At 40.0% G+C, this 20,053-nt stretch overlaps 1 protein-coding gene across 1 annotated transcript; it reads left to right on the top strand.

Annotated features, from left to right (window-relative positions):
* The first annotated feature begins 2,317 nt into the window (after nucleotides 1–2,317).
* On the top strand, nucleotides 2,318–18,206 carry DLD (dihydrolipoamide dehydrogenase). The gene is made up of 14 exons (XM_015629126.1): nucleotides 2,318–2,425; nucleotides 3,340–3,415; nucleotides 4,147–4,226; nucleotides 7,770–7,838; nucleotides 9,600–9,669; nucleotides 10,023–10,123; nucleotides 10,438–10,581; nucleotides 10,746–10,847; nucleotides 11,889–12,079; nucleotides 13,470–13,640; nucleotides 14,027–14,216; nucleotides 14,595–14,732; nucleotides 16,042–16,131; nucleotides 16,234–18,206. Exons 1-14 carry the CDS (start codon nucleotides 2,387–2,389, stop codon nucleotides 16,297–16,299), a joined length of 1,527 nt encoding a protein of 508 aa, XP_015484612.1. The 5' UTR covers nucleotides 2,318–2,386; the 3' UTR covers nucleotides 16,300–18,206.
* Nucleotides 18,207–20,053: the final 1,847 nt, after the last annotated feature.

Consider the following 20,053-nt stretch of genomic DNA (forward strand, 5'->3'; position numbering starts at 1 on the left):
GGAATGAAAGGTGTGCAATCTATTATTCTAGAAGAAAATACAATCTATTTTCCAGAAGAAAATATAAGTTCTGGAAAAATAAACAGTGTTAAATTAAACCATGCTAATTATAAAAATGTGTCAATATTCTAGTTTAATTCTTTTCTTGATTAAATAAATTGGGAATAATTATTCCAAGACACTTGAAAATCTTTCCAAAATTAAATATTTTAGATTTTATATTTTTGAATGCTTTAAAAATTGAATTTATGTGCATTTCACTGCCACAGAATCACACAGTCTGTTAGATTGGAAGGGACCATAGTGGGTCATCTCATCCAATCTCCCTGCTCAAGCAGGGTCATCACTGAGCACATTGCACAGGATTGTGTCCATGAGGTTCGCTAATATCTCCAGTGAGGGAGACTCCAAAACCTCTCTGGGCACTCTGTTACAATGCACAGTCACCCGCACAGTAAAGACATTCTTCCTCATATTCAAGTGCATCAGTTTCTGCCCATTGTCTCTTGTCCTATTGCTTGGCACCACTGAGGACTCCTGGCTCCTGTTTGTTGGCGCCCTGCTTTAGATACTTGTATACCTTGATGAGGTCCTCTCTTAGTCACCTCTTCTCAAGAAGAATTTTCTTGTAAAGAATGTTCTCAAGAATATTCTAATTCAATTTTTTCCTGATTAAATAAATAGAAAGTCTTTCCAAAATTTCCAAAATTATCTTAGATTTTACATTTCTTAATATTTTAAAAATGTATGGGCATTTCACTGTCAATTAGATGGAAGAGGTCTCTCTGTCTGAAACACGTAATTTCCCTTTCTCTGCTCATGCCCAAGTGTTGTTCTGATGCAGTCAATCTGGGACCAGGGGCTCCTTTGCTTACCCCAGAGTTCCTTTTGGTGCCAGGTGGGTCTGTGAGCTCCCGAGCACCAGCACGGGCTGGGGTCTGACCCACCTGACAACAGCTCTGTTGAGAAGGACCTGTGAGTTTTGGTGATGACAAGTTGATTGGTAGTGTTCCCTTGTGGCCAGGATGACTGACCAATGGTATCCCGGGGTGCATCAGGAGCAGTATAGCCAGCAGGTCCAGGGAGGTGGCCCTCCTCCTCTATGGGACCCTAGCAAGGCCACATCTAGAGTGATCTAGAGGGCCGTGTCCAGTTCCAGGCTCCTCAGTACAAGAGAAACAAGGAGCTGCTGGAGAGGGTCCAACAGAAGCCACAAAGATGATTATGGGACTGCAACACTGTCTTAAGAGGAGAGGCTGAGGGAGCTGGGCCTGCTTAATCAAGAGAAGACTGAGAAGGGATCTCATCAATACATTCAAATGGGAAGTTGAATATGAATCAGCAGTGCCCTGGCAGCCAGGAGAGACAACCGTGTCCTCGGGGGCATCACCAGCTGGGCAAGGGAGGGATTGTCCCACCCTGCTGTGCACTGGGCTGGCCTCACTTCAAATCCTGGAAGCAGTTTTGGGCATCACAATATTAAAAAGACATTAAGTTATTCGAGAACATCCAAAGGAGGCTGTGAGAATGGTGAGGGGTCTGAAGAAGAAATCTTATGAGGAGATTTATGAGACTTTATGATGCTGATTGGTCTGTTCAGCCTGGAGGAGACTGAGGGAAGACCTTTTTGTGGTCTTGAACATTCCTCATGAGGGACTGTAGACAGGCAGGTGCTCACCTCTTCATTCTCGTCATCAGTGACAGGATTTGAGGAAACATCATGAAGTTGAGTCAGGGGATGTTTAGACTGGATATTAGAAAAAGTTTCTTCTTCAAGAGGGTGGTTGGGCACTGGAACAGGCTGCCCAGAGAAGGAGCCATAGCACCAGCCCGACGCAGTTCAAGAAGTGTTTGGACAATGCTCTCAGGCACAGGGTGTGACTCTTGGGCTGTCCTGTGCGGGGCCAGGGGTGGGATCCTGGTGGGGGCCCCTTCCAACTCAGCATATTCTATGATTCTCTGATTCCAAAAATATATAGACATATATTCTATATTACAAATAGATATATAAATATCTCAAAGACTGGTGTCAAGAGGATGTGCCAGACTCTTTTCAGCGATGCCAGCGACAGGTCGGGTAGCGTTGGCCATAAAAAAAACCACAACAAGTTCCACCTCAGGATGAGGAAGAACTTTACGTGAGGGTGACAGAGCACTGGAACAGCGGCCCAGGGCGGTCGCGGGTCTCCCCCTCTGGAGACATTCCAAACCCGCCTGGGTGCGGTGCAGGTGTCCCGGCGCAGGAGGGGCTGGCCTGGCCCGTGCCCGCGGCTCGCCTGAGGCCCCGCTGCCGCCTGGCCCCGCCCCGCGCCCGCCCGGCACTGCGCCTGCGCCTGCGCGCGTCCGCGGAGTCCTTGAGCGGCCGGGGCGCGGCGGCACCGCGGACATGCAGCGCTGGGGCCGCGTCTCCTGTGCGCTCGCTCGGGTACGGCACCGGCGGGGCGGCGAGGGGAGGGCAAGGGAGGGACAAGGGACGGAAGCCGCGCCGGGCAGTTCGGGCCTGGGGCTTTCTTTAGACCCCTCAGGCCGCCGGGGGCGGGCGGGGCCGGAGTCGTGCCTTGAGACGGGCGCGGGCCTTGGCCACGCTCCCTTCCCTGCTCCCGCTGTCCCTTTCCTTCGCCGCTCGGCCGGGCGGAGGGGACGCGGCGGCTGCGGCGGCCCTCAGGGTTCGTGAGCGGCAGGGACCAGCCTCCCTGCTGCCGTGTGCGTTGTCGGTGCTGGTCCCCCGGTGTCCCGGCCCGCGGGAGGCCGCGGCCGTGGTGACTGCGAAAAGCGCCGCCGTCAGCCGGCCCCGCTTTTGGGCTGCGGTGCTGGGGACTTAGCAAGTGCTTCCAGGGACATCCTCTACTCCAGTTACAGGGTGATCGACCCTCCATGTGTTTGTAGCAGCTGTTCTGTTCTGTCCCATTATTTTTTCGTAAAGGTTAAAAAAACTTGCCCTCCCGCACCTCCTATGTGATGCAGCTGCCTACTTATAGGAAGTGGCTGAAGGGATTGGTTACAGAACAAGTCCCTTTCTGAACTTCTGTGGATGTATAGTTTATATCATTATGTGGTTTGAGAGTGTCATATAAACAGTTGAAAGTTTCGTAGTTAGAAGCAGCCTGAGGTGAGACTGACCTGAGAACAGGTGTGATGACAGACTGAGGTGGCAGAGCAACTTCTGCCTCTTGTGCCAGTCAGTGCCCACTGTGCTTCAGTCATGCTGTTCCTGTTTTGGTTAACTGGTGACAGTAACTGTGTGTTCATCTGTGTGTGACTGAATGCTTATTTTCCCTGGAGGATAGACTTAAACTTGTAAAACTAAGGGGTTCTTTTTATTTTTTTTTTCCTTTCTAGAGAAGCCGTTTTGATCGGATTCATCATGGTCTTCAGGGGGTTTGTGCAGTGCCACAAAGGTCCTATGCTGATCAAGGTAATTTCTTGTGAGAAACCTTTTTTTTTTTTGCAAAAAAAACCCACCAACACAAACTCCTACAAAAAACAGAACGATACTTCAAACTCAGAAATCAGTCTTCCAGATGAAGTCCATGTCAGGGTGGAGATTTAGATGAAAATTGTGGCTTATTTGCATAATATGATTTCAAGCTAAAGCTGTAAATAAAAGTTGGAACTTCACCATTGTTATTAATTAATTAATCAGTATTAATTAATGTTCTGAAAGAGATTGTGGTTACAAGATATGAATTAGGTACAAAGTTCATAGCTTCCACTGCTTTATAATCAATAGAGGTTGCACAGATACCTATTGCAGCCATGTTTTCCCCTTTATAAATTTGTGGCATTCAGTAAGCATTTATGTTTTGTGCTAAACAGCTAAACATCAATAGAGGGTATGTTGAAAAAATGTTACAGTAAACTATGGAGACATCTTGAGTTAAGTTCTTAAAGGCTTTAGAACGAGAGGGATGGGAAATTCAGTTTCTTGATGCCATTTTACATTATTTTCCTTGTGAAATTTAATTTCCTTGTGATTATTTTTCTTGTGGGATGAATACCTTTACACAACCGTTCCCCGTGTTCAGAAAGTTACTTTCAGGTACAAGGCATAGCTTCCTTATCTAATCCTATTTCATTAACTTGCATAATTCTTACTATGCAGTTATTTTGCCGAAAAAGCAATAATTCAACTATTCTATGTTTCAGTTGATGCCGACGTCACGGTTATTGGCTCTGGGCCTGGAGGATATGTTGCTGCTATCAAAGCAGCTCAGCTTGGATTTAAGGTGAGACCTCACTCAGATAGCAGAATACTCATCCAGGTGAACTCGAAAGGTGTCTGTGTAATACTGTAATTATTCTGTCACATCATGGGCCACCAGATGCTGTTGACATGTTTTGTTAATATTTCCTTACCTTGCTTACCCAGATTATGCAGAATTTGAAATGGAGGTCTGTATTACTCTTTATAGCCCTGCTATAAAGCCTTGACAGAGCTGCTTAGGAGACCTTGGTTTTTGGTTGGAACTGATAATTGAGGTGGGCTTACACTCTTGTGAAAGAGATGAGAAAACAGTGCTAGGAAGGATTTTTTTTCTCTCAACAGAGGGAAAAATAAAGAGATAATGAGTGACGGAAAGACCACTGGAAAATATTTAGAATAACAGACTGAGGGAACTCAGAAGGGGAAAAAGCCATGTTCAGCTGATAAGACTTTTTGAATGTGATTAGTGGAATTCTACTGCCATGTGAGAATTTTAGAAGCAAAAATATGTGTGTAGAAATACTGTAGTATCTTAGTTACATTTATTTATGTTAATCTCTGTTCTGCCTGTTGTCTCTGAACGCCTTTCAGAAGAGGCGGTTTGTGTCGGATGTGTACTATTGGTGTGTCAATTAAGTATCATGAGAGTTGTATGTGTGTAATATATTTCAGATGTTTTTAAACTTACAAAAATACAAGATGTGATTTCAGGATGTTTTTTTGCTTTCACTTCTTAATATGAGACCAGCTGACACTCTTGACATTGCATTATTGTTCTCATAATTGTCTGGAACTCTCAGAAGGTGGTGCTAGCAGTCTTGAGCATATTTCTGCTGTTTGATATGTCACAATGTTTCTGAATTACCTAAAATAGACTTCTTGACTGAAATGAGCTGGTTTTACCACCTGGCAAGGACAAGAGCTCCTGGTGATGAGTTCCAGTGAAGCACAGGAATAGGGGCCCATGCAGTATGTAGTCTTCATCTTTCAGAATTTTCATAACTTGGCTGTACAAGGCCCTGAGCCACCTGATACATCATAGAATCACAGAATGGTTTGAGTTGGAAGGGATGTTAAAGCTGGCCTTGTTCCAACTCCCCTGCCATGAGCAGGGATACCTTCCACTAGACCATGTTATTCAGATCCCCATCCAGCCTGGCCTTGAATATTCAGGGGTGGGGCATCCACAGCTTCTCTGGACATCCTTTTCCTGTGCCTCACTCTACAGTAAAGAGTTCCTTCTTAAGAGCTGATGTAAATCTATGCCCTTCAGCTTAAGGCTGTTTCTGTCACTAAACGTGAAAAGTCCCTCCCCAGCTTTCTTGCAAGCCCCCTTTAAATACTAGAAGGCTGCTGTAAGGTCCTCCCAGAGCCTTCTCAGCCTGTCCTTATAGGAGAGCTGCTCCAGCACTGTGATCAACTTGGTGGCCTCCTCTAGACTCACTCCAGCAGGTCCACATCTGTCTTGTGTTGGTGGCCCAGAGCTGGACACAGTACTCTGGGTGGGGTCTCACGAGAGCCAAGTGGAGGGAGGGAATCACCTCCCTCAATGTCTTCGATGTTGACTCTTTGGAGAAGGAGGTCTGTAATTCTGAGTGTTGTCCCTCATTGGTCAGTACTCCCATAACTGGGTGTCAGTAGCATCTTTTTGGGTATCTTTTAGCCTTCTAATATGTAACTGTCTCAAAATATAAATGTTTGAGATTCCATTAAGTTGTACATCTGCCTGTGACCTAGTGCAAAATAATTGAGTTGTCTTTACACATCTTTGTGAATTACTGTTTTGTCATAGTAAATGCTCTTGCTTCTGGATGTATGTGGCTACTTAGCTAGAAGCCTGAGCAAAAAAGGTGTTCAGTGCTGCAGGTTTTAATTAAGATTGTGGCCTTCTGCCTTGTGAGTTCATGTTTGATTATTCTAAAGCTATTTTTGTGGCTGGCTATAAGCTGCTTTTCTTGGAACAGTACTGTCTTTGAGTGCTTCATATCTGTGAGTAACAATAGGATACCATACACAAAGGGGTTACAAAGTGCCCTGGATTCTGTTTCTTATCATAGTAAAAAATAATTACACTGTTAATATATAAATACACTGTTTCATAGCTAGTTAGAGATGGGAAAATGCTTTGACATACTTCTGTATGTCGCCATTGTCATTGAATAAACATGTAGAATGTTTTTGGTGTCCTTGAGGAATGTATGGAGATGTTTTTAGCAGCCTGGCAAAAAGATTTCATGGTTACATCATCCATGGAAGAACCTGATTATTCTCTACTGAATTACTTAAATTTCAATTTTAGTGCTATTTCTGCTAGCACAGGCATTGAGTCCTTGTATAACCACCACAGCATCCCATGTTGTTGCCAATAGTGTTCTCTGGGTATTGGCTTTGCAAAAGCTTTGCATGGCCTCCTCAGTGAAGTTTATGTAAAATGGATGAGGCAGAACATCCTTATTGGGTAAAGGTAGGAGCATTAGGTGGTGCTGTTTGATTCATAGTGCAGCTTTTAAATCCCTTGTGTTGTGTTTTATGTATTCATGTGTCTAAAACAAGAGGAGGGGGAGGTAGGGGATAAGCATGTCTCAGAATGCTCTTGTGATTTGATGTGATGAATTCTGTTCTTCATGTTACCATCATCCCTACCTTAGCACATAAGAAGCAAGTTGAAAAAATTGTGAAAGGCTTTCACCTAGGTAGTTGCCTCTCAGTGGACTGGAACTCTGAAGAGTGTAAACCAAGGAACAATTATTTTGAATACATATGTGCCTTCCAAAGAAGGAGACGCCAATTCCTTTGTTCCTACAAAAATAGTTCAGGATACTCTCTCCCCCATTCTTGTCTCCCAGTGATCTGTTTTTATATGAAGGTTTGGCAGTTGTTTTTGTCCTTTGCACACTTTGATGTTGTCAGTTTAATGAGAAGGAGATGACATATTTTCCATCCCTGTTGCTATTGACCTTGTTTTTGTTTGGTTTTGCTTTACTTGATTTTTGTTTTCTCTTTCTTTATAGGTGTTGGTACAACTTTATAGCAGTGGGAGGAAATGTTGTTTGTGGCTTGGGGGTTCTGTTCTGTTTTGTTTTCTTTGAAGAAAATATTGCATCAAGGGATTCCAATCCATGCCAGTTCACTTACCAGTTGTTTTCTTGTTTTTATGAATCTTCACATGATTTACATGTTCTGCTTTTTGCAGTTTTTTTCTGTAATTGTTAGGGAACATCTTTCACTGGACTTAGTGTTGTATTTATTATTTACTTTGTAGATTTTTGTAGTAGGACAGCACTTGTATGAAAGTATGAATGGTGCATTGGCTGTTGTTTGGTAGAGAATTTGGTTGCAAAGAGCTACTTTGTGGGTTTTAAGTTAACAAAAAATGAGAGACGGGAAATATGAGCCGTAAAATAGATCTAGGAATGAATTTAATGGGATACTTGTAGAGTTAGAATTACTAGACAAGTAGACAAATGTCTTTGTCATCAATTCTAAATTGTGAGGTAGCCTATAAGGAAATGATGGCATAGTATTACTAAAACATTAATTTTTTTCCTCTGTTCTTTTTCCTCAGACTGTCTGTGTGGAAAAAAATGCAACATTAGGGGGAACCTGTCTGAATGTTGGATGTATTCCATCCAAGGTAAGTGTGTATAGTTTGTCACAGCTTCATTAAACAGTTGACATGATGTGCTTCACTTGGAAGGAGATTAGGAAGGAGTTTCTCAAGATGGATGTACATGTACAGAGTAGCCTGGAGATGAAGCTGGTGATGCTTGTGTGGAGTAATGCACATGTGGAGAGGAAGAGCTGAGTCCAACACATGCACTCAGAAAAAAAAGACAAGTACAAGACATTAATAGGAACTTCATATTTGACATTGCCAATCTAGTTTAAAGTAATTTCAAACCTCAGCCTTTGAGGTGAGGTCTTGTTACCTCCACAAGAGCAGTGCTGTTGCTGGGGAATCTGCCTCAATAGCACCCAGCTGATGAAGGAAGACACTGCTAATGCCAGGTTTGTGATGGCTGTAGTAACAGACATAATATTCTTAACAAGATCCCTCCTAACTCTATTGCTGTTTCTAATCCTTCCGCTCAAGAGGTTCCATTAGCATGGGAGGAAAAAATACAGCATAAATACTAAGTTTTTTTTTTTTAAATTTTGTATTACTTTTTCTAAACATTTTAGTAATCATTTTAATGAAGTTCAGAGTATCTTAATATATTGAAGCACCACTCAAAAATGTCAGTCCACACCTTGAGATTTGAAACTTTGCTAGGATCTATTTAAATAACTTCTCACGTCCCTTTTTTTTTTTTCCTTAATCATTTAGGGTTATTATGAAAATACTATTAAACCAATGGCTAAACTTGAATGCTATCTAGAGTTTGTTTGAATGGCAATAAACTTAAGCAGTGGATATGTAGGCTGTGTATACCAAAGCAATAACGAATGATTCTAATATTCCTTTCTAGAAAACCCTCCAAAATAATACATTTGGCATGGATTTTTATTTTCTTTTCTTGTTGCTGAAAGTGATGGTTACATCTTTTAAGTAATGTGGATGTTACAGATTCAGGGCTGTGTCAGTTACATGAAGTAGAAAAATTACTTTTAAAGACAGTTGACAAAAATTATAAAAATGGAATTGTATTATTAGTCTGTACAAACTTGCACTGTTGTCCTTGTGAAGATACAGATCATTTCATATTTGGGGTGGCTATAACAAAGGAATCAATTTTCTAAGTAAGATCCTGCCTTAACTATATTGTTATTTCTAATCGAAATACAATTATTGAGGTTCTGGAATTGAAACTGCTAATTTATAGCCATCCATATAAAAAATACTCTAATTTTATCTATGTATTTGGAAGATCCATATACCTGAGCTAGCTCCAAACCATCCAGCTCAGCTGGCTATGTGGTTATAGAAACTTCAGCAGCACAAAACCTCAAAATTTAACTCATATGTCTACACAGGCTAAAATCTTAACAGGCACTTTAATGTTTAGTTTAGATTTTCCTTATCCAGTTTTTCTGTATCTTCTCTTTGGCCATCAGTCAGAATTACCTTTCTTTTCCCCTACTCAGTTTGTTCCCTCTTTTTTTTTTTTTTTTTTCTCTGTGGAGTAATTACTGATTTCTATGGTGAAATGAGCAAAAAAGATAGGTGTTGATGTAACTGTTTTCTATTTCTATGTGAAGTATGTAACTTTATTGAGTATTTCAGTAGGAGCTACTGTGTACAATTTCTGTGGTTGAAATACGCTTTTTCAAATATGTATGTATCAAACTTAATAGTGAGAACATTTTGCAAATAGTATAATTATTCTTCCTTATAATAAATAACTTTTTCTTGTGAATGTGTGTCCAAATTCATGTTTTTGTATGTCTGTTTTAGGCCTTGCTGAACAACTCACATCTGTATCATTTGGCCCATGGAAAAGATTTCGCTAGCAGAGGAATTGAAAGTGAGTGAAGAGCTCTCAGTGCCTCTTACATAAGTGGTTTCCACCAAGAAGTAAATTTAGTTTTTCAAATCTGATTAGTATGATTTTCTGGTCAGAAAATTTTTAGTTATAAATAATGTCCTTTATCTGTCATTTGGAGGCTTAGGGACTGCTCTTTGAACTCTGAATAATGGCTAGGTAAGTTATAGTTGGAAAGTGCAATACTGGCATAGCAATTGTTGAATGTAACCTTTAGCATTTAGTAGGGCCACTCAGTACATCTTTCTGTGCCAGCTGTTAACTGTGTTGAGGTTAGCTCCTCTAACATTAACACACTGCAATGCCTGATGTAAGTTATTTTGTTTTAACCTTAGTTACAGGAATCCGTTTGAATCTAGAGAAGATGATGGAACAGAAGAGTAGTGCAGTGAAGGCCTTAACAGGTGGAATTGCTCATTTATTTAAACAAAACAAGGTTAGTTTGGATTATATAGTGAGGTATATCTATTTTTCTGATATGAATTTCTTACTTTTTACATTTTCATACTACTGCATAAATTAGAGTGACTGATATGACAAGGGCAGAATTTGAATGCTTCACTTCCAGAATACTTTTAAATGCCCAGTGCCTTCATTCTTAATCTGCTTAAAAGAGTAGTATACAGTTACTTTGTGATTTGTACCAGATAGCGATACAGAGAGATGTTTTAGCAGCATTTCTAAACATTAATGAAATGTAGCCAACCTTACATATTTGAACCTGACCTCACTGTGTTCTGATTACTAAAGGTTGTACATGTATCTGGGTTTGGAAAAATAACTGGCAAAAACCAAGTCACTGCAACTAAAGATGATGGCAGCACACAAGTTATCAATACAAAGAACATACTCATAGCTACAGGCTCAGAAGTTGCACCCTTCCCTGGAATTACTGTACGTATTTGAACCTAATTGTACTTCCTTGTCAGTGTCTCATAGCCACATAATTTAATGTGTAATACTGGTTTGCACTTGATTGCACTTCACAATCTGTGTGCTTTGTGTATAATATGTAAAAGAGATTGTAAACCTCACTTTGTGCATCTCTTTGTCATTAGATTGATGAAGATAACATTGTGTCATCCACTGGTGCACTGTCACTGAAAAAAGTTCCTGAAAAGATGGTTGTCATTGGTGCAGGAGTCATTGGTGTGGAACTGGTGAGAGGAAATTTAAACCACTTGACTTTTAATTTGTAATGGAAAAGGGTGTTATTTTTTGTTGTATTTGATGTTTCTGCTGTGATTTAACAGTTCAGTGAGTTGTCGTCAATCTGTTCAGACTTCATAGTCTGTGAGCTCCATTTTTTACCAGAAAAGCTGGGATTAGTGTTTGCTGGGTCAGTACTTCTGCAGCTGGTTAGATAAACAGAGAAATGAGAGAGGAGCATACAGGGCCTTGAATATTTATTTTTCTGTTTTGGAGGAGTAAGGATGTGGAGGGAATGCCAGGATAGTCAGGATAAATTCTTATGTTTAGTAGTTAATCTTAAGAGATGTTTAATGTGGTTTGATAGTACATATTCTGTCAGCTAAAAGCATGGAGACTTTGTAGTTCATCATCGTCTGAGTGCTTTTGCGTCACACTTACACGTTCCAGAAAGAATTTATATTTCCTGGTCTTGCAGCTGCTGGAAGCTGTGTCCATCTGCTTAGCCTTCTGACCATTAAGCTGGGAAAGAGTAAGCAAAGTGAAATTCTGTATTGGGTGGATATAGGTAACTGCAGGTAAATAGGGTGTACATGGGTTTTGTTGGTGAGGTTGATCATGGTTAAGGTTATAAATACAGACAGGACCAGCAGTGGTTCCAGTTTGTTGCATAAAATTTCCTTAATATGGTATTGTTTTGATTAATAGTAATGGTATAAGAGCACCACAAGCAATTCCCTTTGGGTTTTCCTTTCAGATTCTTTGATTTTGGATTTCTTCTATACCTACAGTATAAAACACCCAAGTTTTGTTTAGTTATTTTGTTAGCTATTTGGTCATGGAAGTTTTCAGTCTGCAAATAAACAATGATAAATCTTTTTGTTGAAAGGCTGGGGAAAGTTGAACTTATTTTATGCTGTCATGTTTGTAGAAACTCACCAGTTTGCTGTTACGTGTTACCCTCTTCTAGAACAGTTTATAGTCTGTTGTAAATATTAAAGTATCTGAAGTTTGCTTTTCAAAAACTCTTTTTATCTGTTTTGTGAATGCAGGGTTCAGTTTGGCAGCGCCTCGGTGCAGATGTGACAGCTGTTGAGTTCATGGGCCATGTTGGTGGAATGGGAATTGACATGGAGATTTCTAAAAACTTCCAACGTATTCTTCAGAAGCAGGGATTCAAGTTTAAACTGAACACCAAAGTTACTGGTGCTACCAAGAGACCAGATGGAAAAATAGATGTAGCGTAAGTGTTTAACATAAAACTAAAGGAATGCAAAATATATTCTTCCTCCCAATCCATCAAACCTATTTCAAAATACAGTCTGATACTATTTTTTAAACAGGAATGAAAATTAATTCTTTAGTGCAGTTAAATGTTTATCTGCCTTTGTAACTTACAGACCTCATAATTTGGGTTTATTAAATCCTAAGTTGCTTATTCAGGAGAGGTTCCATTGACTTGAGTTGAGGGCTTGCTGGCATAAAACCACTGTTATAATGAGATCAGTAATAAAAACAGAACTGTAAATCATTCTTTTCATGGAAGATATTTGCTTCTGGTATAATTAGGATAAATACCGTGATTGTTCATACAGTAATTTCCAAGCCGTTAATTCTTGACAACATACTGGAAGGTCATCATGTCTTAGGGTAAGCACGGCAGACATATTATTGTTCTTGAACAGAAATAGATGAAATTACCCAAAGAGTCTATTTTAATGGTTATACTCAAGACCTTTGACGTTTCAGTGAGATGTGACTAATGTGAACAGTTAATACAGAAACATATAAAGCAAATTTGCTTAGAAAAAGTCCATAAGTATGCACTAGTTCCATTTGTGTTAATGGATTCTCTGTGCAGAAACTGTACTTTAAAAAAATGCTTGATGTTACTTCACAAAAATAAGCTTGAATGTTTTTTCACTGGAGACTTAATATAGTGACTTGTACTTGATGTATCACTGTAGCTTGGGGTAGTCTGTCATCCATCACTGTAAAGGTCCAGGACATGGGCTTCTTTCTTTACATGCCTTGCTGATGCTGGTTGGTTCTCTCATGTAGTCTGTTTCTACTTTCAGAGTATCGTTTTGGTTCAGAGTATGCTTTTGAAGCACACTTCCAATTATCCTCACTTCCCATGCTTTGGTTCTTGTGCTCTCAGAGTATGTGAACTGATCTTGTTCTGGGTGCAGTTAAACACAAAATGCACTTGAGGGATGCATGGAATGCACGGCAGCTGCTAACACACGTTTGGTTCCTGGGCCAGAAGAAAGCTTGCTCAGAATACATGGCTTGACCCCATCCCAAAGCATATATACTTTGGGTGGCAAGTACTCAGAAGCAATTACTTTGCTGTACGGATTTGATCCTATCCGGTCATGCTATTTGTTATTGAAAATACACCCTGAATTTCTCTCTAACAATTGTTAAGAAATGTAGTAAGAGGTGTTGCCCCTTCTTCCCTATTTTACTGCTGAACTCTTGCAAGGAGGAAGCATGGGGAAGGCTGAATGAAGTGCTTTGGGTGCCAGACCCAGACAGGAGGTCACCGTCTTAGGTCATACTAGTTACTAAGCAGAGAGATAAGGCTGCAAGTTTACAGCTTAGCATTTTTGCTTCTTATTTTACTGTAGTGTTGAAGCTGCTGCTGGTGGCAAGGCAGAAGTAATAACTTGTGATGTGCTCCTAGTTTGCATCGGTAGGCGCCCTTTTACAAAAAATCTAGGTCTTGAGGAACTTGGAATTGAACTTGATAAGAGGGGAAGAATTCCAGTCAACAACAGATTCCAAACCAAGATTCCAAAGTAAGTAAGACTAATTTTTTCCTTTTTTTTTTTTTTTTTGAAACACATTTATTTTTAAAGTTTAACTTACTAGAGCACTTCTGGTTTTTAATTGCAGAACATATTTTCCTTTTCTGAAATGAAAACTCAAGATATCTGTATCGTTGCAGTAGCTTAAACTTTTTAGTCAGCCTTTGAAGTTTTGTAACTTAAAGGTCAATGTCTGTTTCATGTCACTAAGTACCTTTTGAAGTGTAGTCATTCTGTGGTTACTGCTAAAATGAAGTATTCTAATCTGTTTTGAATAAGAGTTTTCAGTAACATGTTTCAAAAGACTTATGAAAGGTAGCCCAGATGTGCTAGGATGTTTTTAAACAGTGTCTTTATCTGTTTCATTGGTCTGATAGCATCTATGCTATTGGTGATGTAGTTGCTGGACCTATGCTGGCCCACAAAGCTGAGGATGAAGGCATTATTTGTGTAGAAGGCATGGCTGGGGGAGCAGTTCACATTGACTATAACTGCGTTCCCTCTGTGATCTACACTCACCCTGAAGTGGCCTGGGTTGGAAAATCAGAAGAACAGCTGAAAGAAGAGGTATTGCTTGTTTTCTTTTCCAGCAAAAACTGCTTTTCCACCTTGGGCCTGATTTCACTCTCTAGTTGTTTATCTAGCTACTTTATCCAAATTTCTGCATTTGAATATATTCCTTAGGGGGATGTAAGTGAATGATGCTGTTGTGCATCCCACTCTCCCAAGAACTACAGTTCTCTTTAATGACTTGCATTCTGTGACATTAATATTGTTTGTTTGCAAATTAATCTGTTGTAGTACACTCTTATACTACTTTTGGTGATTGTTCATGTACATTCCTCTGTGTCTCCTGTTTTACTTCTGTATTGCTTCTCCTCATGTATGTAACAGTTGGTTACATTGTTTTTGTTGGTCATTAACTCAGTAAAACGTGTTTTGCAGGGTGTGGAATACAAAATTGGGAAATTTCCATTTGCTGCAAACAGTAGAGCAAAGACAAATGCTGACACAGATGGCATGGTGAAGATACTTAGTCAAAAGTCTACAGACAGGATGTTGGGTGCACACATTTTAGGCTCAGTAAGTGTCATCAATTGTGCTTTCTTGGCTTTGTAATGTTCTTCTTATTTAGTGTTGCATAGTTGTTGAAATTAGAACTGGTGTTTCGTAAACAGGAAGGTTTGAGTTCACTACTTTTTTTTAACGTTCTGCACCCCTGCCCCCCTTTCCACGTTTTAGTTACTTTGGTGTAACTAAGAAGAAAGTCCAGCTTTTTTTTCTCCTCCTGAATTGCTGTGGTTATTTGTTTCTTTGGCCATTTTTGTGTGGTGAGATTTTTTTGGTGGTGGTGTGGTGTTTTGTTTTGTTTTTATGAATACTGCCAAATACTTGAGAGAACAGCAGAAACTGCTCATTCAACTTTTGGAAGTTGAGGGAGCTGAAAAGACTGTGGCTTTTTCATTGGTGTTTTCTTTTTTTCCTTCTCTCCAGCTAAAGACTTCAGCAAAGGTGGTAATCTTATGCTGCAGTCACCAAATCTGGGGTCAGTAATTTGTGGAATTTAGAGTAAAAAATCCTTTGGGATTTCCCCTGCTTAGGAGATTTTTGGGGTTTTTTTAGTCAAAGTTTAGACCCTTATCTTTCTCTGTTTTGTTTTTTAGCTGTAAATATTTTTCTTTTTCAAAATATATATTCTGCAAATATGTTTGCAGAAACACTTCCATACATTTTTGTGTACAGCTTTCTTCAAGAGAAACACCAAACTGTTCTCAATAAGATTTTATGCTAGTTATTTTCTCTTGCAATTGCAGTAATTTAGAAACCAACATGCCTTAAAGGAAACACAACTTCGTCTGTCTTACACCAATAAATCTAATTTTATTCATTAGGAAGGGGCTGGGGGGAAATCTTATGGTCATGGATCTAAGTACTAAAAATACTTAGTATTAGTATATAGAGGAAATTTAACTATTTTTGACTCCTCAAAGATACATTCTCTTAGTAAATATGCATAAATACAGCAAATAGAAATGAGGGTGTAGGTGTAGTAACATGCTTTTTAAAATCTAGTTATCTATTTAACTTTTCAGGGAAACACTGAAGTTTTGGGTAGGTTTTCTTTCATGGAAAAATGCCCAGCTTTTGCACAACTCTGAGGCATGTGAGAACAAGTACTCTCATCAATGTTTAGATTTAAGCTGGGTTTTAGCACAGTCACCAAATAGATTAAGTATTTATGACTTACATTAGAACACAGATGGAAGTGCTGGTTAAAATCTAACTTTTCTTTTTTAGCAGAAAATTCTTATAAATAAGCTGTTACTGATACAGCAGAATCTGGACAACTGCATGAGGATTTGTGCTAATTGCAAGTACCATTAAATTACAGGGTGCTGGTGAAATGGTGAATGAAGCTGCCCTTGCTATGGAATATGGAGCATCGTGTGAAGATGTAGCCAGAGTTTGCCATGCCCATCCAGTAAGTGTTTTCTAAAGGGACTGGTGAACATCATTACACACACATGCTGTTACTCCATGTAGCTGGTAATGACTTGTAACTTTTTGTGTTTGCTCTCTACAGACGGTGTCAGAAGCCTTCAGGGAAGCAAACCTAGCAGCATCCTTTGGCAAAGCTATCAACTTCTAAAATGAAAGAGCAGATCTTTGTACATATATAGTACATCTCTGAAAATGGACTGTGGGCCCTTATGGAAGGCTGAGTCTGAGGATTTTAGGACTGACTTAAGTGAATATCATAATTTTAAACATCAGATATTTAAACAAGTAGAGTTTGGAACAAGTGGAATTATCCAGTCTCTGTAAATTAAATACTTAAAATTACATGTTTCTTTACACAATGAATGTTGCAGAAAAGCAGCCTGACAGAACTCTTTTCTTTTCCAAAACCAAACGTTTTGCTGCTGCATGGGATTATCAGGTGTGCTGGTCAAAACTCTGGATAATTGTCCAGAATACTTAGTGTTTTCTTATTTGAAGTAGTGACACAATAAACCAGTTAAATGCTGGCACTTAAAATGCCACTGGCACTTAAAATGCCACTGTCACTTCCGCACAAAAAATGTGTTTTCTTCTGAAGGGATTAACTTTGGTGTTTAACCTTCTTCTTGCATATGAGTACCAAAACTTGTTTTGACCTAGTAGTGTTGGGATGCTGGGAGAGGAGGGGCTCATGTAGATCAATTACAATTATATTCACTTTCTAAAGAGAAAATTACTCTCTGTGTGATTCTCCATGTCATGTTTTCATATTGAAAACTTGTTAGGGGAAAAATTGAGTGCTGATTGAGAAATGAAAGATTGAAGACAAATTCATTGTACTGCTACCTAATTTTTTTTGGTTTTAAAGCTTCCATTGTCCAGCTCTCTTAAACTTGAAATGCTAAAACTGGGTAGTGAAGCAGTGTTTGCTGTTAAGTGCTATGACATGAGGGTTCTGCACCTTCCACCCATAAGGGCTGCAGTGTCAGCTCTCCACACAATTAAGATATACTTTCTTCTCTTCTGTTTTCTATTTTGTTCTCCCTTTCTGTCTCTTCTGCAGCAAGAGAGCTTAATAAATATTTGACATGACTGGAGGGTCTTCTTGGATTTTGTTTGCTGATTGGATCCTTGTATTGTCTAGGTTGTTGATTATGTGAGGAAGCTCACAAACAGATGGCATACTTGGAAGATCTTTAATATGTATATGGAGCGTGCCTAAATCCAGTAGCTCATTTTAACTTTTCTAAGGTGCCATTACTTCTTTTTTGTCAGGTTCTTCTGCCTTGAAGAAAACCCTAATACCTGCTGGTACTGTGCATGTCCTTTTTCATTATGCCAATGGAATGAGAAGTGTACATTTAGAAAGTAGTGCTACAGCTACTTGGTTTTGTGTATAGACATGATAGTTGCATCTTTCTAGTTTGCTTTAATAGCTTCTTATTCAAGTATTGATCCATTATCCATAGTGAGTGATGGAGATGGATACCAGCATTACCATACCAGTTAATTGGCAAAACACCAGATACTCTTTTTCATTGTGATTTATTTTCTTAACTCCTACTTTAAATGTAGATGGGGTTAAACCATGACACCTCATTAAGCTTATCACCATCTGATTCGTGGGTATGCTGGGTTAGTGAATTAATGTGGATCTGCTTTCAGGTGTTAGTAGGAAGCTGCTGAATGGAAAGCAAAGCTGAGACAACAGGGAAGAAAAGCTTGATTCTTCCCATAGATCTTGGTATTTCAGAATCACTTCTAGCTTAAGGCAAGTGAATGTTAAGTGTTAATCATGTGATTTGCAAGTTCTTCCCAGAAGCCTTGCTCTTGGAGTAACAGTTTTGTGTCCACTCCCTCCACCTCCTGAATACTTGTAGCAGCCTTACTGCAATTCATTTTTGAATTGCATCAGTTACAAAAGTTTGTGTGTCATCTTATGTTAAATGAAGCTTGAAAAGCCTGGGAAACTTACAACCAGTACTACTACTAAGTCTGTACTGGAGACTATAGTTTTCCAGACATTTAAAAATAAAAGTCAAGGCCTTAAAATTATTTTTGTTACTTCTCTCACTGTCATTCCAATTCTTGTTAAGTGTACAAAAAAGTGTTTGTGAAAGTAAAATGAGCTCCTGAGCAATTTGTCAGTGGTCTCACGGTAGGTCTGAGTGCTGCCAAGTTGGCACTTTGTAGCAGCTGCTGAGTGTACTGTGAACAGTGCATGATGCTGTTGTGATGATCAATTCCTTCAAAGGATTTTTTTTTTTTGTGGTGTGTGTGACCTCTGGAGCTTAGGGGTAATTATTTATTTAACCATAATGTTCTTCAGTTGGCTTAGGTGGTGCTGTATCCTGCCGTAGTTGTCCTGATTTTGATGATGTTAGTCAAGGTTAGGTCAAGTGTCAGTCAAAGAACATACACAGAATCCTGGAGTCAGAGTTCGCAGTTAGGATGTGCTAACACATTGCAGTTTTGGGTGCTGATTTGTGTAGCTGATGAATGTCTGTAGCTGTAAATCAGTTTTTGCCATACTGTACAGCTCTGTGAAGGTGCACTGTAGTACAGTAACTTTGAGCTGAAGTCATGGTGAACTGGATGCTACTCTTGCACATCATTTGTGCTAAGTACAGGCTGTTCTTAGAGCTGTCTGCATACAGCTCCTCAACTGTTTGCATTATATGCCCTGTGAGCTTCAGTAGTTCTTTCCCAGGAAGGCCTAATCCTCAGATGTTTTTACACTAATGCATGCAGCATGAGGAACCAACGAGGAGCTCGAGGCTTTGTCCCATTCCCATAGATTTGATATCATTGGGATAATAGGGATCATAGGTATAAGTGAAACCTAGTGGGATAAGTCCTGAGTGGCATGCCTGTTGGATGGTCAGGGGGGAGCGGTGAGGCTGAGGGGGTGGCACTGTGTGTAATAGAAGGGATAGAATGTTGGCAATGGCACCATTAAGAGCCTCTGGGTAAGAATCAAGGGGCAAACAAATAATGTAGGTGATAAATATATGCAATATATTTATACAATATGCAAATAATGCATATTGTGGGAGCCTACTATAAACTTCCCGGCCAGGATGATGATGCAGATGAATTATTCTTTGAGGAACTAAGGGATTCTTCCAGATCAACTCTCCTTGACCTTATGGGGAACTCCAGCTTGCCAGAAATTAACTGGTACCTTCACACCTGGGCCAGAAGATTCCTAAACACCTGGATGCCAATTTTATGGGACAAGTTCTAAGGGAGATGACTCCGAAAAATGCCTTCCTTGATCTACTCCATGTCAACAGAGTGCATCTCATAAGTGTAGAGTGGCAGCTGTCTTGGCCACAGCAACTACAAAGGGACTGAGTTTAAAATCTCTGTTGACAGGAGGAAAAATCCCAGCAAAACCTCAGCTCTGGACAGGAGGAGAGCAGAACTTCAGGCTGCTCAGGGAATTAGTCAGGTCCCCTGGGAAAATGCTGTCTCAGGTGTTGAGGTGTCTCAGTGCTGGTCACTTCTTAAACATCACCTCCTAAGGACATAAAAACAGGCACTTCCCAAGTGTTGGAAGTCAAAGAGGTGAAGCTTGGCTGAACAGGAATGTTGTCTTGGACTTAAGATGAAAAAATGAAGATGTATGCCCAGTGGAAGCATGGTCAGGTGCCAGAGGAAAAATACAGAGATGCTGCTGGCCACTGTAGGAAGAAAATTCATGTGGCCAAAGCTCAGCTGGAATTGAAGTTGCCAGAGCTGTGGGGGATAGATAACAAAAAGAGTTTTTTCAACTATATTAATAGCAAAAGACATAGCATTGTCCCATTAAATAATGAGGATGGTCATGTCACAAACAGGATCAGGGACAAGGCTGAGGTGTTTAACATGGTCTTTGCCTCTGTCTTCAACACAGATGA

Source organism: Parus major, chromosome 1A (assembly GCF_001522545.3).
Source record: "Parus major isolate Abel chromosome 1A, Parus_major1.1, whole genome shotgun sequence".
Classification (NCBI taxonomy): Eukaryota; Metazoa; Chordata; class Aves; order Passeriformes; family Paridae; genus Parus; species Parus major.